The sequence below is a fragment of the Phlebotomus papatasi genome, chromosome 2 (assembly GCF_024763615.1).
Source record: "Phlebotomus papatasi isolate M1 chromosome 2, Ppap_2.1, whole genome shotgun sequence".
Taxonomy (NCBI): domain Eukaryota; kingdom Metazoa; phylum Arthropoda; class Insecta; order Diptera; family Psychodidae; genus Phlebotomus; species Phlebotomus papatasi.
The window spans coordinates 38,467,127-38,485,725 of record NC_077223.1 but is presented as its reverse complement, the minus strand read 5'-3'; the positions used below and the strand labels follow the sequence as shown (position 1 = coordinate 38,485,725).

The following is an 18,599-nucleotide window of genomic DNA, read 5'->3' as shown; positions in this document are numbered from 1 at the left end:
CTATTGGTTATCCTTTTTCATTCAGAATTTTACTTAATAGATCACCATCATCCTAATTTTAGGGGCCTTAACCCTTTAAGGACCAGAAGGTCAAAAAAATCAAAATTATAGCAAATATCAATAAATTGAATAAATAACTCTATCGATAGAATTGAGAAACCGGTCGACTTGGGGACACTTTATAATGATATTTCCAGGAGCCTATCGAGCCTAATAAAAAGTGAAGCTATTTTTCACTTTTGCTTGTAAAAATTTTGCAGCTATGGCACCGTGACTTAAACAAATTTGCTCGTAGTTCTTGTATAATTTTGGCGAACATTATGAAATATGTATCTTTAGATAGCTTTTAATGGACAATTTCGAAATATATTAGACTGATAAGTCGATTCTCTTTAGGAAAATTCAGATAAAAATTAATTATCGGTTCATAACTTGTCAGGATTTCAAAGACCTTTTGAAGGAACCTAAGTTTGCTCCAAATGGCTAACAAATACGCTTTTTAGAGACTTTTGAACTCTTGACCTTAAAAAAATGTTATTGGGAATGATTTTATGATATTTTCGTATATAGACAAAATATCCGCCTATGCTTTATAGCCGCTTAGATCAGCAATTAGCGTACACACCGAAAAAATTTGACTCTAAATTTAACAATTTATAAGACTCCAGAAACTTAAATTGGAGGTGAATCCCCGAGACGTTTAAATTAGAAGCTCTTTGCCAATGAAATGGGCTAGAATTCCTATCTTTTTGACGATAAGAGATTGGTAGTTTAGGTTCAGCATTAGCTGAGAAATGAAAAATGTCTTGAGATTCGCAAATTACAATTAAAACTAAATAATCAAGGATTTAGGATTAGGACATTGGCATTCATTGGATTAAAATAAATTCCTGGGTGTTTCCGTTTAAGAATTTTCCATTTTTCTGTGTTTAATTTTCCCATCACTTGTATCAATTTTATTTCTTTTTTGTAAAAATATGGAAATATACAGAATAAGAGTTACTAACTTTTAGATGACAAATAAGTAACTACAATTGCAGATACAAACGTTATTTAAAAATGGAAATAATCAAAAAGAAAATATGACAGGGAGGGATGGGTGGAAAATACAGGTCATATTAATGATGCGTAATGTCGGTATATCTATCCGTTTAACCTGTAATTTTGGTAATGGATAGATGGATCAATGGACGAACACACTGACAGTTGATCAGACAAACGGACGGACATCGGAAAAGTAATTAATACTTTTCGCAATTATTTTTTGTAAAATAAATTTTTCGTAGTGTAGTGGCAATCACATGAAAACTTTTAGAAAAGTAATTTAATACTTTTCTTAATAATTTGCTGAAATATTTTTCGTAGTGTAGTGGCAATCACATGAAACTTTTGGAAAAGTAATTTAATACTTTTCTTAATAATTTGCTGAAATATTTTTCGTAGTGTAGTGGCAATCACATGAAAGTTTTTAGAAAAGTAACTTAATACTTTTCTTAAAATTTGCTGAAATATTTTTCGTAATGTAGTGGCAATCACATGAAAGTTTTTAGAAAAGTAATTTAATACTTTTCTTAATAATTTGCTGAAGTTTTTTTCGTAGTGTAGTGGCAATCACATGAAAGTTTTTAGAAAAGTAATTTAATACTTTTCTTAAAATTTGCTGAAATATTTTTCGTAATGTAGTGGCAATCACATGAAAGTTTTTAGAAAAGTAATTTAATACTTTTCTTAATAATTTGCTGAAGTTTTTTTCGTAGTGTAGTGGCAATCACATGAACAATTTAACGTTTTTCTTAACCATATATTCTTATTTTCGATAAAACTTTACAATGAAATTATTTTTCCTGTGTTTAATACATTTCGTAGTCATCATCAACTTCCTTCTTAATAACAACAGAATCCATCGTCAAATCTTCTTTAACATTTTTTTGCAACATTTCCTTTGGATCGAGCTTTTTCAGAAAATCCTTATTCACAGGTTTCTTTTCGCACGATGAAGAGAGTTTCTTATTTTCATGGCCCTTCAAATGTCGAACCAAGGAGAATTTATGTTTGTATTCTTTTGAGCAAATAGCACATTGAAATGGTGTCTCATTTCTGTGGCTTTTCAAATGAGTTTCATATTTGTATTTTAAGAACCATTGCTTTCCACACTCAGAACAAACGTAGGGAGGGTGTTTCTTTTGTTTATTTAGATGTAGGCGTCGCATATGAACTTGCAATTTAAGTTTATCCCCAAAACAGCTTCCACAGATTTCACATTCATATGGTTTTTTAATGTAGTCCCTCAATGTTTTAATCCCAGGAGGAAGATCTTTATGACAGTTACTGACATGCTTCCTTAGAGATTCTTTAGTGTTGAAGATCTTTTGGCAACAAATGCATTTTTTGGAATTCTCATTTGGATTCTCTGGATGAGTACGTTTGAGATGTTTGGTCAGTAATTTCTTCCTTTTGAAGGCTTTATTGCAAATATTGCACAAGACTGGCTTCTCAGTTACATGGACAAACATGTGTTCTCTCAAGTTGTCTTTGTGCCTAAATTTCTTCGGACACTTTGGACACTGGATATCCCAATTATTGCTGTGAATTGATAAATGTTTGTCATAAGCATATTTATCGTAGGTAATTTTTCCACAATGTTCACAAGAAAATTTCTTCTTGTATCTATTTACAAGTTCTGGAGTCTTCATTCTGAAATGGAAGTTAAGTATTAGGCAATACGCAATAAGGAAAAGCTTAATTTATGTAATCCAACCCTAAGTGAACACGTTGAACATGCAATTTTAAGATAGCCCTTTCAGTGAATTTCTTTTCACAGTGATCACATTGGTAATTCCTCAATCCAGAATGCCTCTTCAAATGCAATTTAAGATACCATTCCTTCTTGAAAGTCTTCTGGCACAGATGACAAGGGAAATCCTCTTCAGATCTCTCCCCATCTTGTTTTTCAATAACACTTATGACATCTTCTTGAACAATGTACTCTTCCTTTACAATGCTATAATCTAAAGGGAAATTCTTTAAATCTTCTTGAAAATCCATTTCAATCACTATCTAATTTTATTGTGGGCCTATATAACAAATTGATAAGGCACGCTGATTGACAGGCCCATGCGATACTTCTTCTACTTCTTCCCTCTTCTATCGACGACTTTTCAACTCATCCCGAAGCAAAATATTCACCATAAACTACCTGTTGATTCCAAACGGGTTCAGCTTTTGTTTTGGGTTCATTTTTAAATCAAATCTCGTTCACTTCTTCCACTTTAATGAAAGTCGAATCATCATCTTCAATCTTGATTCTTGGATACTCCATACCGAATTCAGTCGCATTTTCAGTTTTAATTTGAGTCTTTTGAATTATTGTCGATTGTATTAAATTGTCATCAGTCTTTTTAGAACGAGTGTTGTAATCTCGAACACTTGCACTATCCCTGAAAATAGAAGATAGTCGCAAATGTAGTATGAAAAGCTTTGAGCTTAATTTAGTAAATTTTAGTTAAATCTAATCTTAATTAATAATTCTTTTAATACTCGAACTCAAAAAGTATAAGCATTAGGGTAAAATGGGGTAATTCGGAATCATGTCTATTTTGGAATTTTGAGATTTTCTCATTGTTTCAGATGCTCAAAGGGAAAAAGAAAACCTCGAATAAGTATAATGGTGCTATTCCAATGAAAAAGTGACCATGTTTTTTTTTTAGCACATTACTGTTCTCAAGTACTAAAAAAGACCATGTCTGTTCCCGTTCCTATACGTCATTTCAAGGAAAATAATGAGTAGAGAATTATTGCTACTCGCCGACTTTTACACACTGAGAACTCACGGGAAAACTCATGGAAAACCTTGGAAAATCGGTTGAGGCTAAAGTTGTCAACTCCCGGCCAGTAGCATACCTAAGGGGGCGCGGGAGGGGCAGACCGCCCAGGGCGCAAGCCTCCAGGGGCGCCGATGTTCCTTTTTTTTAGACAACTGAACCTTGACTCTTTATAATTGCCATGTTGAAGTAAAAAAAAATTAATAAAATAGACTCCGAGTCTTTCTGAAGTGCCCTTCTAGTTCTTACAATGCCATTTGTCCTTATAATCTACCAAAATTTGCGTTAACACTTTTAATTTTCTCAGTCACAGACTTTCTGGGGCGCCTCTCTAGTTCTTAAAAGGCATTTTGTCCCTACAATTCCTCAAAATTTCGCATTGAAATAAATTTAAAAAAAAAACCTAATTTCTTCACGAGACTTTCTAGGGCGCTCCTCTTGCTCCTAAAATGCATTTTGTCCTTATCTATCAAAATTTCGCGTTGAAGGAAAAGCTTTTTTAATTCCCTCACTTTCTAGGGCGTACAATTGTTCTAAAGGCTTTCTTGGCGCCCATAAAGCTCTAAAAAAGCATTTCGCCCTTATATTTTTTGCAAGATTTAGTGTTTAGATACTTTAAAATATTAAATTAAAATTGTTCCAAAAATACGCACAGCTCTAGTATAAGATGGTTGAGATTATGTATAAAACTCGTACTTCTCAGATATTGTGCATGAAATCTGCATAGCTCAAGCATAAAATGGTTTATATTGTTATGAAAACAAGCACAGTTGTTAAACATAAAAAGATTAAGATTAAGAAAACTGTTAAAAATTTAGATTCAATTTTGTTTGAGCTATGCAGGACTATGCTCAATTTTAACCATCTTATTTTTGAGCTGTGCGCGGCTGTATCGGTTTTGACGAGCACCATCTGTTTTAAGAAGTCCAACCGCTGTGCATGTTTTCAGCACAATCTTGACCATTTCATGCTTCAGCTGTGCATGTTTTCAAAACCATCTTAATCAAAATACCATTCTTCAAAATTTTGATTTTTTACTGTTGATCAACATTGAGTACTATACATTCCTTGAAAAGGAGAACTTCCACTTTTCCGTTTAACTTTTATTAAAAATAATTAAAATTTCACTGAATTTTTAAAATTAAACCTGTTAAACTCAAAATTAAACGTTAAATTTTTCAAGGAATATAGTACTCAATGATAGGGGAATGTGAGCATGGTTCGCACAGAGTGAACCTTCAAACGATTTTTCTCTTTGTTTGCAAAGAGCTGGTTTACCATTTCTCATTTCGTCTTGTAAGGTTAATAATCAACTATCGTATGGGTAAGATGTGATGACCTAGCTCTTTCAATACAATGGTAAAAACAAAGTTGTCTTGATGACTGACAATCAGAGTGGTGCGATAGGGATATCTTATGAAGAGTCCTCGTTTTATTTTTTAAGTTTTAACTCATTAGAAACTGACAAGATTACATCCTCATCAATAACTTCTCTTTGCCACTTTTGTTCCATTCGAAAATTAAAAAAAAAACACAGAATACTTGATTTTTCAAGCGCACATGAAGCAAAACAAATAAGTATGTGAGGTAGTGTTACTAGATAGGCATTCGAAGGCATGAAATTCTAAAATTCGAAGGCAGGTTATCCATCCATTAAGGTGGTTTTGCAAGTTATCCTTCACCCACAAATATGGCATTCTTCTCGAGAAAAACTGTGTTGACGAATATCAACCCTAATTTACCCTTTGTTATTCATTTTTTTTCTAAAAATCATTTTAAATAGGAAAAAACACATGTAAAATTGAACATTAAAATGATATTTTGTCTCCATTTTCAATTTTTCTTATAATAGCATAAAAACAAATTACTAGGCCCTCTATTTTTGGAGGAGACTCGTAATTGATAATAAGCTAACTAATTTAATGTCTCATACAAAAATTAAAAGAAATTCACATTATTCGAAGGCATGAACGTTCGAAGGGAGAGTACTTTCCCTTGCAAACAACTTTTTTTTCAATTTCTTACCGGGCTAGAAGGCAAACCGTAAGAGATATCAACTTCCGGTTTTCGTTACGGTGACCCCTTTAAAAACGTTAAGTGTTGTCATTTATTAAATTTGAGAATGTAGCCTTTTTTCTTAAGTATGCCATCCCTTAAAATATGGAAACAAATCCTGGCGGGATCAGTAATACTTAAGTTACCAAGAAATCTTAAAAAAGGTGTGAACTAAAATAATTTTTGGGCGGAGCTTATATTTAAGAAATCTAGTTACCTGTCAAATATGAAACATAAAAAAGTAGTAGCGTTTTATTTTTTTTTAAATATTCCCTAAATGAGTTTCAAAATTTAATTAATGTTAACTTACACTTGATGTACACGCTCCATGTGATACCTCCAGTTTCTTGCTTCCGGAAATTTCCTGCTGCAAATATCACATTCAAATCTTTTCAATCCAAGATGTCTTTGTAGATGGAGCTTTAAATACCGAGAATTCTGGAAGACTTTGCCACAGAGTTTGCATTCATGTGGATTCCCGTGCAGTTTTGAATGTACGTCTCGTCTGTGTTTGTCGGGATAGCGTCGTGGACAGTGAGGACACTTGAACTTTTTCTCTTTGGAATGCTTTGTGATGTGAAATCGAATGTCTCGGCGCCACATGAATGCTTTACCACAATGAGCACAAATATGCTTCTTCTCTCGTATTTCCTTTTCTTTATCACATGAAATTCTATCTTTCTTCCCTTTTGATAGACTTTTATCCTTGGAATGTTTCTCTCTGTATGGTTTCTTCCCATCATTTTTGCACATCTTCTCATGCTCTCGCAAATGTTCTTCATCCTTGACCATATCTTTGCATTTGCCGCAAGTATACTGAAATTCCGTGTGGTCCTTGAGGATATGATCATTTCGAGCTTTCTTATTTGAAAAGATCAATTTGCAATCTTCTGCAAGGCAATTGAAATACTTTCTTGAGTTATGTTTCGCCTCATGACTCCGAATACTTCTTGCACTTGTTCTTTCAACTCCACAAATTCTACAAGAGTACATTTTTCTCTCTTTGCTGTGCCTCACAACATGCAGCCTTATGTGGGATTTCAATTTGAATTTCTTTGAGCAAATGGCACACTCAAACTGAGCCTCATTACTATGAGTAGCTAGATGCAAGGCTAAAAAGGTTTGCCCCTTGCATCCTTTACCACATTGCGGACACTTTAACACTCTATTGGGACGTTCTTTATTGCTGCAAAGGATTAAAATTGATTTTTGAAAATGATTAATTGAGATAAGGCTTTTATTAGGTAACGTACTCTTCATGGACCTCTCGAATGTGATTTCTCATACTCCTGTGATGACGATAGCAATTCCCACAGGTCGGACATTGATAAGGTTTTTCTTCCGAATGCACAATTACATGCTTCTGCAGAGCATCAAAGTTCTTAAAAGTTTCATTGCAGGCCGTACAGGCAACGGGACCCTCTATAAAATAATTATAACGTTAACTATTTTTTTGTCAATTGTTGTAGGTGCATCAGACATTCTACAACGTCAGCAAGTTAAAACAAAAAGAATCACTGAAGCAATGTAAAATTCTATGAGCTGACATAAGGGGGGTTCCCTGAACACTGCAAGTCTCTTATCTGTAATCGTTCGGCTTCTAAATCTAGGGTAGAATTATAACTTTTCGACCTTTTCGACACTATCGAATCGATAGTATCGATAAATCTATATCTGTTAGATTAAGTGAATGTCGACTTTTTGCGCATTGCTGAGCCATTCATTGTGACATTCTTAAAAGAATGTGGCTGTTGATAAATATCTATATTAGTCACAGGAAGTACAGCTATCGTTTAAATATTTCAGAATCGACAGTCGATAGTATCAAAAATAAGTCATCATATCAACCCTGGTGACGGTTAGACAGACAGACTCAAAATTCATTCGAAAAATCACTATGCCGACCACTTTGCAATGTTTCAAGTTTTTCGTTATTTTTTTTAAAACGGAACAACATTTTAATTTGACTTAAAATGAATTTTAAAACTTATGAAAAACTACTTAGAAGTCATAAAATGGAATTTCAGATAAAAATAATTCATCGATTCATTATTTCATTTAAAAGGATTGCAAGCAACGCTCTTAGTCCAATCTTTATCAAATCGATTCAAGAAATAAACCCTCGAGATTGAACTCTTTTAAGACCGCAGTTATATGCTACAATCTAATTTCACAATTCACAAGTACACTGAGAAATCCGAAAAAGTTAAAATAACACTCCGGAAATGTTAATTTTACCCTGCAGTATTGATCCTAAATCGGTGTAAATATTACTCTTTTTAGGTGTATTGGGGGTTAAAGTTACCCTTTTTCTTGTTAATTTTACCCTCAAAAAGGTGTAAAATTAACATAAAAAAATTTGATATATTTTTACACCTAAAAAGTGTTAAAGTTCTGTGGAAAAAAAGTTAATCGTACCCTCTTTTTTTCTCAGTGTACATCTACGTAGTAACATACAAAAAATTTCAGTAACTTTAAGCTTCTCTGTATCCATCACGGTTTTTAAGTAACATTACGGGTGACTTTGGCCTCAGGGAGTGATATTACGCCCTTGCTGTCCGTAAGCTTTTCTAGTATTTAACGATGGTCTTCATTGATTGGATACTGTAGATCGGATCGTTGAAAAACATCCTCAACTCTTTCGCCTTCTTTGGGACTCTGAGTACCCATGGAAAAAACATTTTTTTAGTCTATTTAGAATCAATAAAAATCCGATTCTTGAGGAAAATGAATGTGATTTTTTTTAGCACTTTACTGTTCTCAAGTACTTCTGCATTATCGACTTTTCTTTGTGTTGATTTCTGTCTCCACTGTTTTTCCCAGTACGTTTCGCGTTCTAAAACCATTAAACGCACCGTCGTTTCATGTCGTAACATGAAGCAACACAAAGAATAGTCGATAATGCAGAAGCACTTGAAGACAGTAAAGTTCTAAAAAAAACATGTTCATTTTTTATTGGAATAGCTTGATAATGGTGCTATTCCAATGAAAAACCTACATATTTTTAACACTTCACTTTTCCCAAGTGTATCTGCATTATCATCGACTTTTCTTTGTGTTAGTTTTTGTTTCGCCTGCTTTCCGCAATCCTCGCCGTGTTCTAAAAGCACCATATACATAGTCGTGACAGAAGACCCAAAGGAAAGTCGATAATGCAGAAGTACTTTACTGTTCTCAATGCATCTACATTATCGAGTTTTCTTCGTGTTACTTTTTGTCTCGCCATTTTTCCTCATTCCTCGCTGCGTTATAAAGCCACCAAATAGTCGTGACAGCAACTAACACAAAGAAAAGTCGATAATGCAGAAGCATTTTACTCATTTTACTGTTCTCAATGCATTAACACTATCAAGTTTTCTTTATGTTACTTTCTATCTCGCCTGATTTCTCTCACTCCTCACCAAGTTATAAAACCGCCAAATAGTCGTGACAGGAACCAACATAAAGAAAAGTCGATAATGCAGGAGCGTTTTACTGTTCTCAATGCATTTACATTATCGAGTTTTCTTGGTGTTACTTTCTGTCTCGCCTGATTTCCTCACTCCTCGCCACATTATAAAACCACCAAATAGTCGTGATAGCAACCAACATAAAGAAAAGTCAATAATGCAGAAGTACTTTACTGTTTGCATCTACATTATCGAGTTTTCTTCGTGTTACTTTCTGTCTCGCCATTTTTCCTCAGTCCTCGCCGCGTTATAAAACCACCAAATAGTCGTGACAGCAACTAACACAAGGAAAAGTCGATAATGCAGAAGCACTTGAGAACAGTAAAGTGCTTAAAAACCCATCCTTATTTCTCATTGTAATAACACCATAGTTCTCCTCCAGCGTTTTGCTTCAATGAAGCTTATTTTCGTTTCTTTTTTTTTAAGAAGGGAAAGTGTCTCGGATTAAAAGAGACTGGTGCGATGTACGTGATATTCTTTTTATCATGTTATGTATTATTTTATTATCTACGTATTTAACCATATAGTCTAGATACGCTTGAAGTTAGTTCTGTGCCCTAAAGGGATTTTTTTAGTGTTTATAATTACAAAAGACACGGAAAGGTGTCTCGGATTAAAGGGAAATGGTATGATGTACTAGCTAATTGGTTTTGACCATGGTTAAATATCTGATTACAAATAAAAAATTACTCAACAAAAAGAAACAATTTTTAAGCATAGCAGAACTCGATAGTTTAAATTTTAAACACGTTGTCCTTCACTTTGCACTTTTCACTTTTCAACTATTTATATCAATTTAATCAGTCTTACCTTTGTAATCTGTCGGAATTCCACGATGATGGGTCCACATGTGCTTTGCCAGGTTTCCTCGAGTTTTCACAGCATGGTTACAGATTATACAGGCAAAGGGAGTATATTTGTTGTGAACTTTCATATGAGCCTTGACATGATCCTCGCTCTTGTACATTTTCTGACACACTGGACATGGAACATTCCTTACATCGGAATGCGAAAGAATGTGTCCTTTGTATGATTTTTTATCCAGACAATCTTTTCCACAGTGATCGCAAGTAAACTGGCTTTTTGGAAGCACTTTGACGGTTTCTCTGCAGAAAAAGGAAAACTATAAGGAATTTGCTGTGAAAAGAAAAACGTATTTGAACATACTCTTGATGAAATCGCAACATATGCTGCTTCAAATTCCTCGCTTCTGCCAGCATCAAGCCACAAACTGTGCATTCGAACTTTTTAATGCCCGCATGTCTATTCAGGTGAATCCGGAGGTATTCTGAATTTTTGAAAATCTTCCCACAGAGCTTACATGGAAAGATTCCGTCAGTTTCGTGAATTCTCAGATGTGTTCTCATCCTCAAATCACTCGTGAATCTCTTAGGACACTTTGGGCAATGGAAATTTCTCTCGGTTGAATGGACACTCATATGATACCGAATATCACGTGGATGATAAAAGGATTTACCACATATGGCACAGATATGCTTCTTTTCTTTCTTCCGGGGAAGATTTTCCTGAGGTTCACTTTTAATTTCTTTTACCTCAATCTTCACATCTTCTTCCATCTTTACTTCTTTTTTGATTTTCTTTACTGTTTTCGTGGGTTTGTACCGCTTAGTCCGACCCTCAGCTCTATGCTTCACATCATGTTCCCTCAAGTTCTTCCTATGCTTTACCATATCTCCACAAATTTTGCAAATGTACTTGAACTCTTTGTGTTCCTTTTCGATATGTTCATTTCGGTTCTTGATATGGCAGAAAATCATTTGACACTTCTTTGCCGGACATTTTAGAGTACCCTCAGAATTGTGCTTTGCCTCGTGTTTTCTAATACTCCTAGCGCTAGTTCTTTCAATTCCGCAGATTTGACATGAATACATCTTCCTACTTTTACTATGTGTCAGTACATGTTGCTTTATTTGTGATTTCTTCTTAAATTTCTTTGAGCAAATGGCACACTCAAATAGAGCTTCATTATTGTGAATGGCTTGATGCATGGCCAAAAAGGTTTCTCCTCGACATCCTTTTCCACACTGAGGACACTTTAGTACTCTATTCTGTGAATATCTTTCGTGCATTAATCGAATGTGAGTCCGCAATTTACGTTTGTCTTTGAATCCTTTCCCACAGAGCTCACATACAAAGGGCAACTCATCAGCATGAATGATTACGTGCTTCTGGAGAGCTTCCAAATTCTTAAATCTGTCCTTGCACACAGTACAACAAACTGTTCCAACTGAATGTTATTTAAAATAAAAGAAAAAATTAGCTGCTGCACAGATTCAGAAGCTAAATTACATTATGATATGACTCAGTTCCATTTAAAAATAGAAGAAAAAAGCACTTTCAAAGGTGCCCCACTTCCCCCTACTAGGTGAAACTGATCTCAATTTACCAGGATTTCAAAGACCAAATAAATCGTATTTATTTATTTTAATAAATACGAAAGCTTGGTGATAAAACGGGTAGAGATATCGTTTATGGTACACGGTAAAAACTTTTGGATACTGACCAAAATATTGGAACAATTTTTTGGAATTAATTTGTACCTAGAGAAGTTATTTGTTTGTTCCAAAAAGTTTTCTTTACAGTTTTGTTACGAAAGTTACAATTTTGTTAGAGTTTTCTTTTGGAACCGTTTTGATACGGTGGAATGTCTACAAATTTGAATTGATTACGTTTTATACAAATTTGGTCCTGAAAGTTGGAATAGAATTTATTGCATTCGGCTGTTTTGTTCCCTCTGTCAGGAACAAATTGGTACATTTTCTTTATTACAATATTATTCCTACATCTATAACATATTTGTTCCAAAAATTTTCGGTGTGCACGAGGTAATTTTTGGAACGAAATTGTTACTCATATGGGGAATCTTTTTGTTCCCATTGTCGGGAACAAATATTCATGTAAAAGATTTCGTCTTACAGTTAAGGCCTATACTTCAGTCGAGATGGATTTCGGTGGCGAAAGTTCATAAGGATTTTCAAATAAGAATCAACTTAAGTAATCAGTAACTTAGAAATCATATGCGAATGCTGACAGCAAGAGGGGAAGGGAATCTCGAATTAAAAAAGTGAAACCATGTAGCTCGAAAATTGCCACAGATTTGGCGTCCTCTTCGCTTCGGTGACGGGTGACTGAGTGTGAGAGGAGGAGGGATACGATTTTATACGAGACGAGCTATTTTTTGGAACAAATTCGTTATTAATATTGAGTATCATTTTGTTCCTCCTAGAAGGTACAAATTTATTCCAAAAATTTTCGGTGTCCGTGGACGAGCTACATTTTGGAACAAATTCGTTGTTGTGACGCATTTTGTGCATCACAACTCGGTTTTCAAATATTCATGATCGCGCTGGTTTTTTCGTGAAAAATCAAGAAGAGACATGATAGATCATGTCTAGCGCCGCGAGTTTTTCTATCCAATTAGTCCTTACGAAATTTATAGCCCAGAGACAAAGTAACACCTTAAAGCCATTAGGCAGGTGTTCGTAAAATCACGATGGGCGAGATATAAGTGACCAAAAAGGGGATGCATTTGTTGGCTTAAGCAAACAAAGGCACCCTCTATTCCTGGGAAACTCTTAAAGTGGGTGATCTATGGTGACAACTTTTTAAGATTACTATCTCTTCGAGACGGTCGTAAAATTAGAGCTCGCGCCAAGAAAGCCATAAAATCCTAAAAAGAAATGGGGACAAGGATGGCAAACGATCAAAAAGGTGTGATCCTCGGTCATATAGAAAGTGTTGGAGAAAACTCTAGACTAGAGATAGCGAAAGTGGATAGTTGGATATTTTATGGCACTTAACGATCGTCTCCAGGTCCAGAGTCTGAAACCAGTCTGAAAACCGTTTATCGTGAGTTCGAGCATTCCGCAAAGCTAGGATACTTTAACATCTTTTTTTTATCAAGTTTTAAAAGACTTGTCCAAACTAATAATGATGTTAAATATTTGTTTGTCCGGAATTTAAAATTTTAGGGGAGACTGGGGCAAAAAGTCACAAAACGGATATTTTATTTTTTTACAAGCTACTCGAGCGCTTCAAAAATTTCTAATTAGCGCAGTTTTATAGGAAATTTACCGCTCTGCAACTTTGTGAAAGTAATTTTCCTCTATTTTGTAAGGAAATACGTTTATCGAGCCAATTTCTAAAAGGTAATTTTGTGACTATTCTCAAAAATTCTGGGGCAAATAGTACCAGACATGGGGTATTATCACATTTTGATTCGCTTCATTACGGGCTTCCATAAATTTGAAAAAATACCTAGAGGACATATTTTCATAGAAAATTTATTCATCTACCCCAATTCAAACAAATTGACCAATTCAAACAACAAGCAGCGAGACATGATAATGACGTTTTTTTCGCCGTGAGACATCAGAAATTGTTTCGCTTTTTTGTTACTTTTTGCTCTATACTTTTTGTTACTTTTTACCCCAAGTGGCCATTTTTAATAAAAGGATTTCTGGAGAAAAGAACTTTTGTGAAATTCTAAAATAGATAGCGGATTCGCATTCATAAAATCCAAATTATTTGGAAAATATTCACCAGTGCATCAATTCTGGGGTGGAATGATAACTCTGTCTAATTGTCCCATCGCTAGTGCCGAGTGTCGATTATGGGCGATCGAGATGATAACTTGCATTTCGTCAGTTCAATCAGCATTTGTCGTAACTTCCTTTTGACAACTTTTCAGGAGACGAAATTTTCAGTTCAGCATTATTTTTCTTAAAAATGAGCCCCGAATGCAATACTTTTGAGTCAAAATAATAAAAGTGGCACTAATAAACTGTAAGTTAACTTGAGAAAATCTTTATAAAATGATTTAAAAGCTGAGATATTGAGATATATTTTAGAAGAAACACAGTAATATTTTATCGTAACTTGCATCGTTTATAAAGCCGTAACTTCTAATATATGGAGATCTTGGAAGTTACGACAATTTTCAAAAACACATTATATCAATTTTAATTACTTTAGTGATAATGAGTGCCTTTATTTCACTAAATTAGTCAATTAAACTGTGGTCCTTGTCACTAAAAGCTTTAATTTCATAAATTTTATTTAATAAATTTTGTGTGCCGCATCGCTTGTTTTGTTTTGAAATAATGACAGATGGGCAGGGATTTTTCCTCACTTTTTTCTCACAAATATCGAATTAAAATGATTTAATGTTGCATTATTCGCACTGTCTTTGGATATATGGAAGAATTTGTGAACGTTTTAATGAGAAATATTAAATTTTTGCTGCAAATTACAAGCCACGCAAGCGAGCTAAAAAAGTTACGGCAAATGCTGATTACTGAAAATTTTGTATGGAAATTTGTCGTAACTTCCCCAAAAATGGAAGTTACGACAAATTCTGATAAATTTTTATTAATTAAGGGCACTTACGATAATTTTTGTTTAAAATAATTTTTATTAAGCTTATAAAAGTTTCTTTTTCTTAAGTGCGTCTAATAAACAAAATTACGTCGATTCTAAATATGCATATATCCCAAAATCGCAAAAATGAAGTTACGACAAATGCTGATTTAACTGACGATTTTTTGTCGCTAGTGTCGATAATTATCGCCACTAATTTATCGACAGCTCTGAAGCTGTCGATTTGTACCCTCAAGTGAAATTTATTGAAAGTTTAAGGTTTTTTTCGGCAGTAAAAATCTTTTTTACGCTCTTTTAATTTATCTTTATGAAATGTTGTTAATGATAATATAAAATATAAATAGTATTTATTCTGTGCCCATCGTAAAACACGGTGTAACATGGAAATAATATTGGCCAAATCGGATGCGAAATGTTTTATTCTATTAATTATATTCAATTACAAAAATATCTTTATACTACACGGACCGGAAAATGCTTATGAGTGGAAGCAGCTACTAAGTGATTGAAATTGCATCGTTTGACACTGTCCAGAAAGTAGATTAGGAGTTTTTTCATGGATTCCTTGTGGTGAAATTGAACGCCACAAACAGGAGCTCAAAAGCTAAAAAGTTATTGAAGGTGGCCACAGTTTTGACTGCTTCCTTCGAATCTTCTGTTCCACTTTGTGAACTGTAAAACACCAGAGGCTAACAGGAATTTAGTAGTCCTCGTCCAAAATGAAAGTTATAGTCCCTCAGTATATCACAATTTTCTTAAAAACGTTTCTCCGGGGTCATCTTTTTTTAATTAAAATCACTAAAATCATTGGAAAAACTTTGTTTGCAAATCAAAATAAGCAACGAGTGAGGTTATGTTGCACTGTCCCAAAGTGTCACAATAACGAGTCGACAATGCGAGAAGAGCAGACACGGGTCATTTCATCTCATCATTTGGATTTAACGATACTAGAGATTCGATAGTATCGAGTCGATACTAGCGAGAGCTAAAGTTATCATTTCACCCCTGGAAATTATCTTCTGCAAGGAAAATATTTCAAAAATAGGGCTAAAATTCGATATTTTTTTATTTTCTAAATTCCTTGTTCGAATTCTAAGAAACTTATGACATTGAAGAAGGTCTATGGAGGCTATCTATAGAAAAAAAAATGAGACGCTATCTTTTTTACCTTGGAAGATATTGAATTTTGAATTTTTCGATTTGTGACTTTTTGCCCCAGTCTCCCCTACTCTATAAAACAGCCCTTATCGAATTGCGAAAATGTTTTTTTTTTACTTTAGAATAGAATCTTATTTATTTGCAAAATTCTACTTACCTTTTATCTCAAAAGGAAGTCCTCTGTGGTGGTTCCAGATGTGTCTCTTGAATGTCTCCTTGTACTTGTACATTTTATTGCAATAGGGGCACTTTCTAAATTCGTTTGAATGGATCACTTGGTGAGATCTGTGAGTGACTTTTGTTTTGAATCCTTTGCCACAAATAACGCACAAGAATGGCCTTTCTGTTCCGTGAGTATTCATGTGAGTCTTAAGATAGGATTCATGCTTAAATTTCTTCTGGCAAATTGGACATTCGGCCGTTTTCACATCACTGTGGCTCAGTAAATGCTTTTCAAATGAACATTTGTCCATGGTGAATGTTCCGCAAATATCACAAGTCCACCTGCTCCTGGGAAGACCTTTGAGCTTAACCTCTTCGTGGACCTTCTGCATGTGATACCTCCAGTTCCTGGTGTCAATGAATTTTTTACCACAAACTGGACATTCGTGATTCCTAATGCCAAGATGCCGTTTAAGATGAAGCCTCAAATATTCGGCATTTTTGAAAATTTTCCAGCAAAGTTTGCACTCATGAGAGTGCTCATTGGAGTGAAGCCTAAGATGGATATTCAGCCTGGATTGATCGGCATAGGCTCTTAAGCATTTTGTGCATTGGAACTTCTTTTCTTTGGAATGTTTGGTGATGTGAAACCGAACATCTCGGCGCCACTGAAATGCCTTTCCACAGTGAGAACAAATGTGTTTCTTTGTCTTAATTTTATTGATCGCAGGCTTTAGCGTTTTTGGGGGCTTTGGTAAAAATTCACCGCTAGAAATGCAATTGTTTGACCTTCAAATCTCTTCTTACCAATTTTTCTTTGGAAGACGCGCCACTGAATATTTTTCCAAACAAAATATTTTTTAAAACTTACTCTGTTTTTGCGATAAGAATTGGCACAATTTCTTCCTTAACAACATACTCCTCCTTCACTATACTACAATCAACTATATATTTTTGTACTTCACTTTCCATTTTCCTGTATTTCCACTAAAAACTCAAGAATTATAATTCAAAGCACTGCAGAAAGCATGGTTTTGTTTTCATTTCTTTTTCGACGAGCTTCGTGATTTTGACAATCCCTTTTCACCAAAAAATTCACCACCCTTGATAAGAGCACGTACAATTTAAAATTCAACTGAAAATATGTTCTTATGGCTCTGGCACACTTAGATTAGGAAAAGTTCATGTAGTCGAAATTAACATTTCTTTCCTTTCAAAATGATTTGCGTATATTTATCTGTCTCACTCATTTCAGATCTTCTTCGAATTTTGACTGCGAATGCATATGGAATATGAAAATTAAAAACGTTTGAGAAAGAATAAGATATAAATTATGATTTCATGAAATTTTCCTGATCTAAAAGGTATGCCAGAAGCTTAACGTTTCTTACTGAATACAAACAATTATGATGAAGATGAAAGAGAAGCTTAGTGAAATATTTATTGTCAAATCTAAAGAGAGTTACAATTTGGTATTTTAAAATTTAAAATCTTTTATCTCAGAAAAAGATTTTTCGGTCGATTTTAAGTTTTAAAATTTTATGCCCCTGACTCACTTATTAGATCGGTAAAATTTCATCAAAACAAAATTCCCGTATCCTTCCTTCTCAATATATTTGCATAAGTCTATCCCATTCTTTAGGGCTCAAAATTGGACTGAATTAAATTTAATTTGGTGTGATGTTCAAGAGAAGAAGAAGAGTGCAAAAGAGTAGGAGAGACATGCTAAACTTTTAAATAAGAAAGGGATATGAATTTTGATTTCATGAAATTTCCCTGATCTAAAAGGTCTGCCAGAGCCATTAATGTCTGTGGCACAACCTTTCAGATCGATAAAAATTATTGAAATCGAAATTCACGTCCTCGTTTTTTCAAACATTTCGCTTACCTACATATCCAACTGTTCTGAATTAAAAACTGGATTGAACTAAAATTAAATTCACTGTGAAGTTAACAAAAGGAAGAAGATTGTGAAAGAGAGAGATAGATATATTCAAAGTATTTGAGCCATTTGAGAAAGGGATATGAATTTCAATTTCATTAAATTTTCCTGGTCCAAATATAAACGGAAATGGATCTTAATGGCTCTCTGCGGCACACCTTTTAGATCAGGAAAATTTCACGAAATCGAAATTCGAATCCCTTTCTTTCTCACAAACTTTGCATATGTCTATCTCATTCTTTCGCACTCTTCTTCTTCTTTTAAACATCACAACAAAATCAATTTAGCTCAATCGAATTTGGAGTCCGAAAAAATAAGATAGTCATATACAAAGTATGTGAGAACGAAAGAGATGAGAACTTTTGATTTCATGAAATTGTCCTGATCTAAAAGGTGCACCGCAGCTACAATGATTTATAATATTGATAATTCGTCAAAAAAGTTATTAAATAAACCAAAAAACAACAGAGTTGTTGTCTTTTAAATTAGATCTTTTAATATAGCATAAAATCGGAATAAAATGACGGTTTATTAAAAAATTATTGAAATATCTTTTTTGGAAATTGTGATCTAGATCGGTCAGATTGGGTTTTATGCATACATCATTTTTGT

At 34.1% G+C, this 18,599-nt stretch overlaps 2 protein-coding genes across 2 annotated transcripts; both read right to left on the bottom strand.

The window, feature by feature from the left end:
- Positions 1-1,787: 1,787 nt before the first annotated feature.
- Positions 1,788-3,045, bottom strand: LOC129804122 (gastrula zinc finger protein XlCGF8.2DB-like). Its single transcript, XM_055851204.1, has 2 exons — positions 2,759-3,045; positions 1,788-2,694 (listed from the first exon to the last, which is right to left on the bottom strand). Exons 1-2 carry the CDS (start codon positions 3,043-3,045, stop codon positions 1,851-1,853), a joined length of 1,131 nt encoding a protein of 376 aa, XP_055707179.1. The 3' UTR covers positions 1,788-1,850.
- Positions 3,029-17,120, bottom strand: LOC129804085 (zinc finger protein 26-like). Its single transcript, XM_055851117.1, has 7 exons — positions 16,917-17,120; positions 16,041-16,813; positions 10,493-11,573; positions 10,136-10,431; positions 7,130-7,298; positions 6,187-7,062; positions 3,029-3,437 (listed from the first exon to the last, which is right to left on the bottom strand). The coding sequence occupies exons 1-7, from the start codon at positions 17,015-17,017 to the stop codon at positions 3,245-3,247; spliced, it is 3,489 nt and encodes a 1,162-aa protein (XP_055707092.1). The 5' UTR covers positions 17,018-17,120; the 3' UTR covers positions 3,029-3,244.
- Between the last annotated feature and the right edge of the window lie 1,479 nt (positions 17,121-18,599).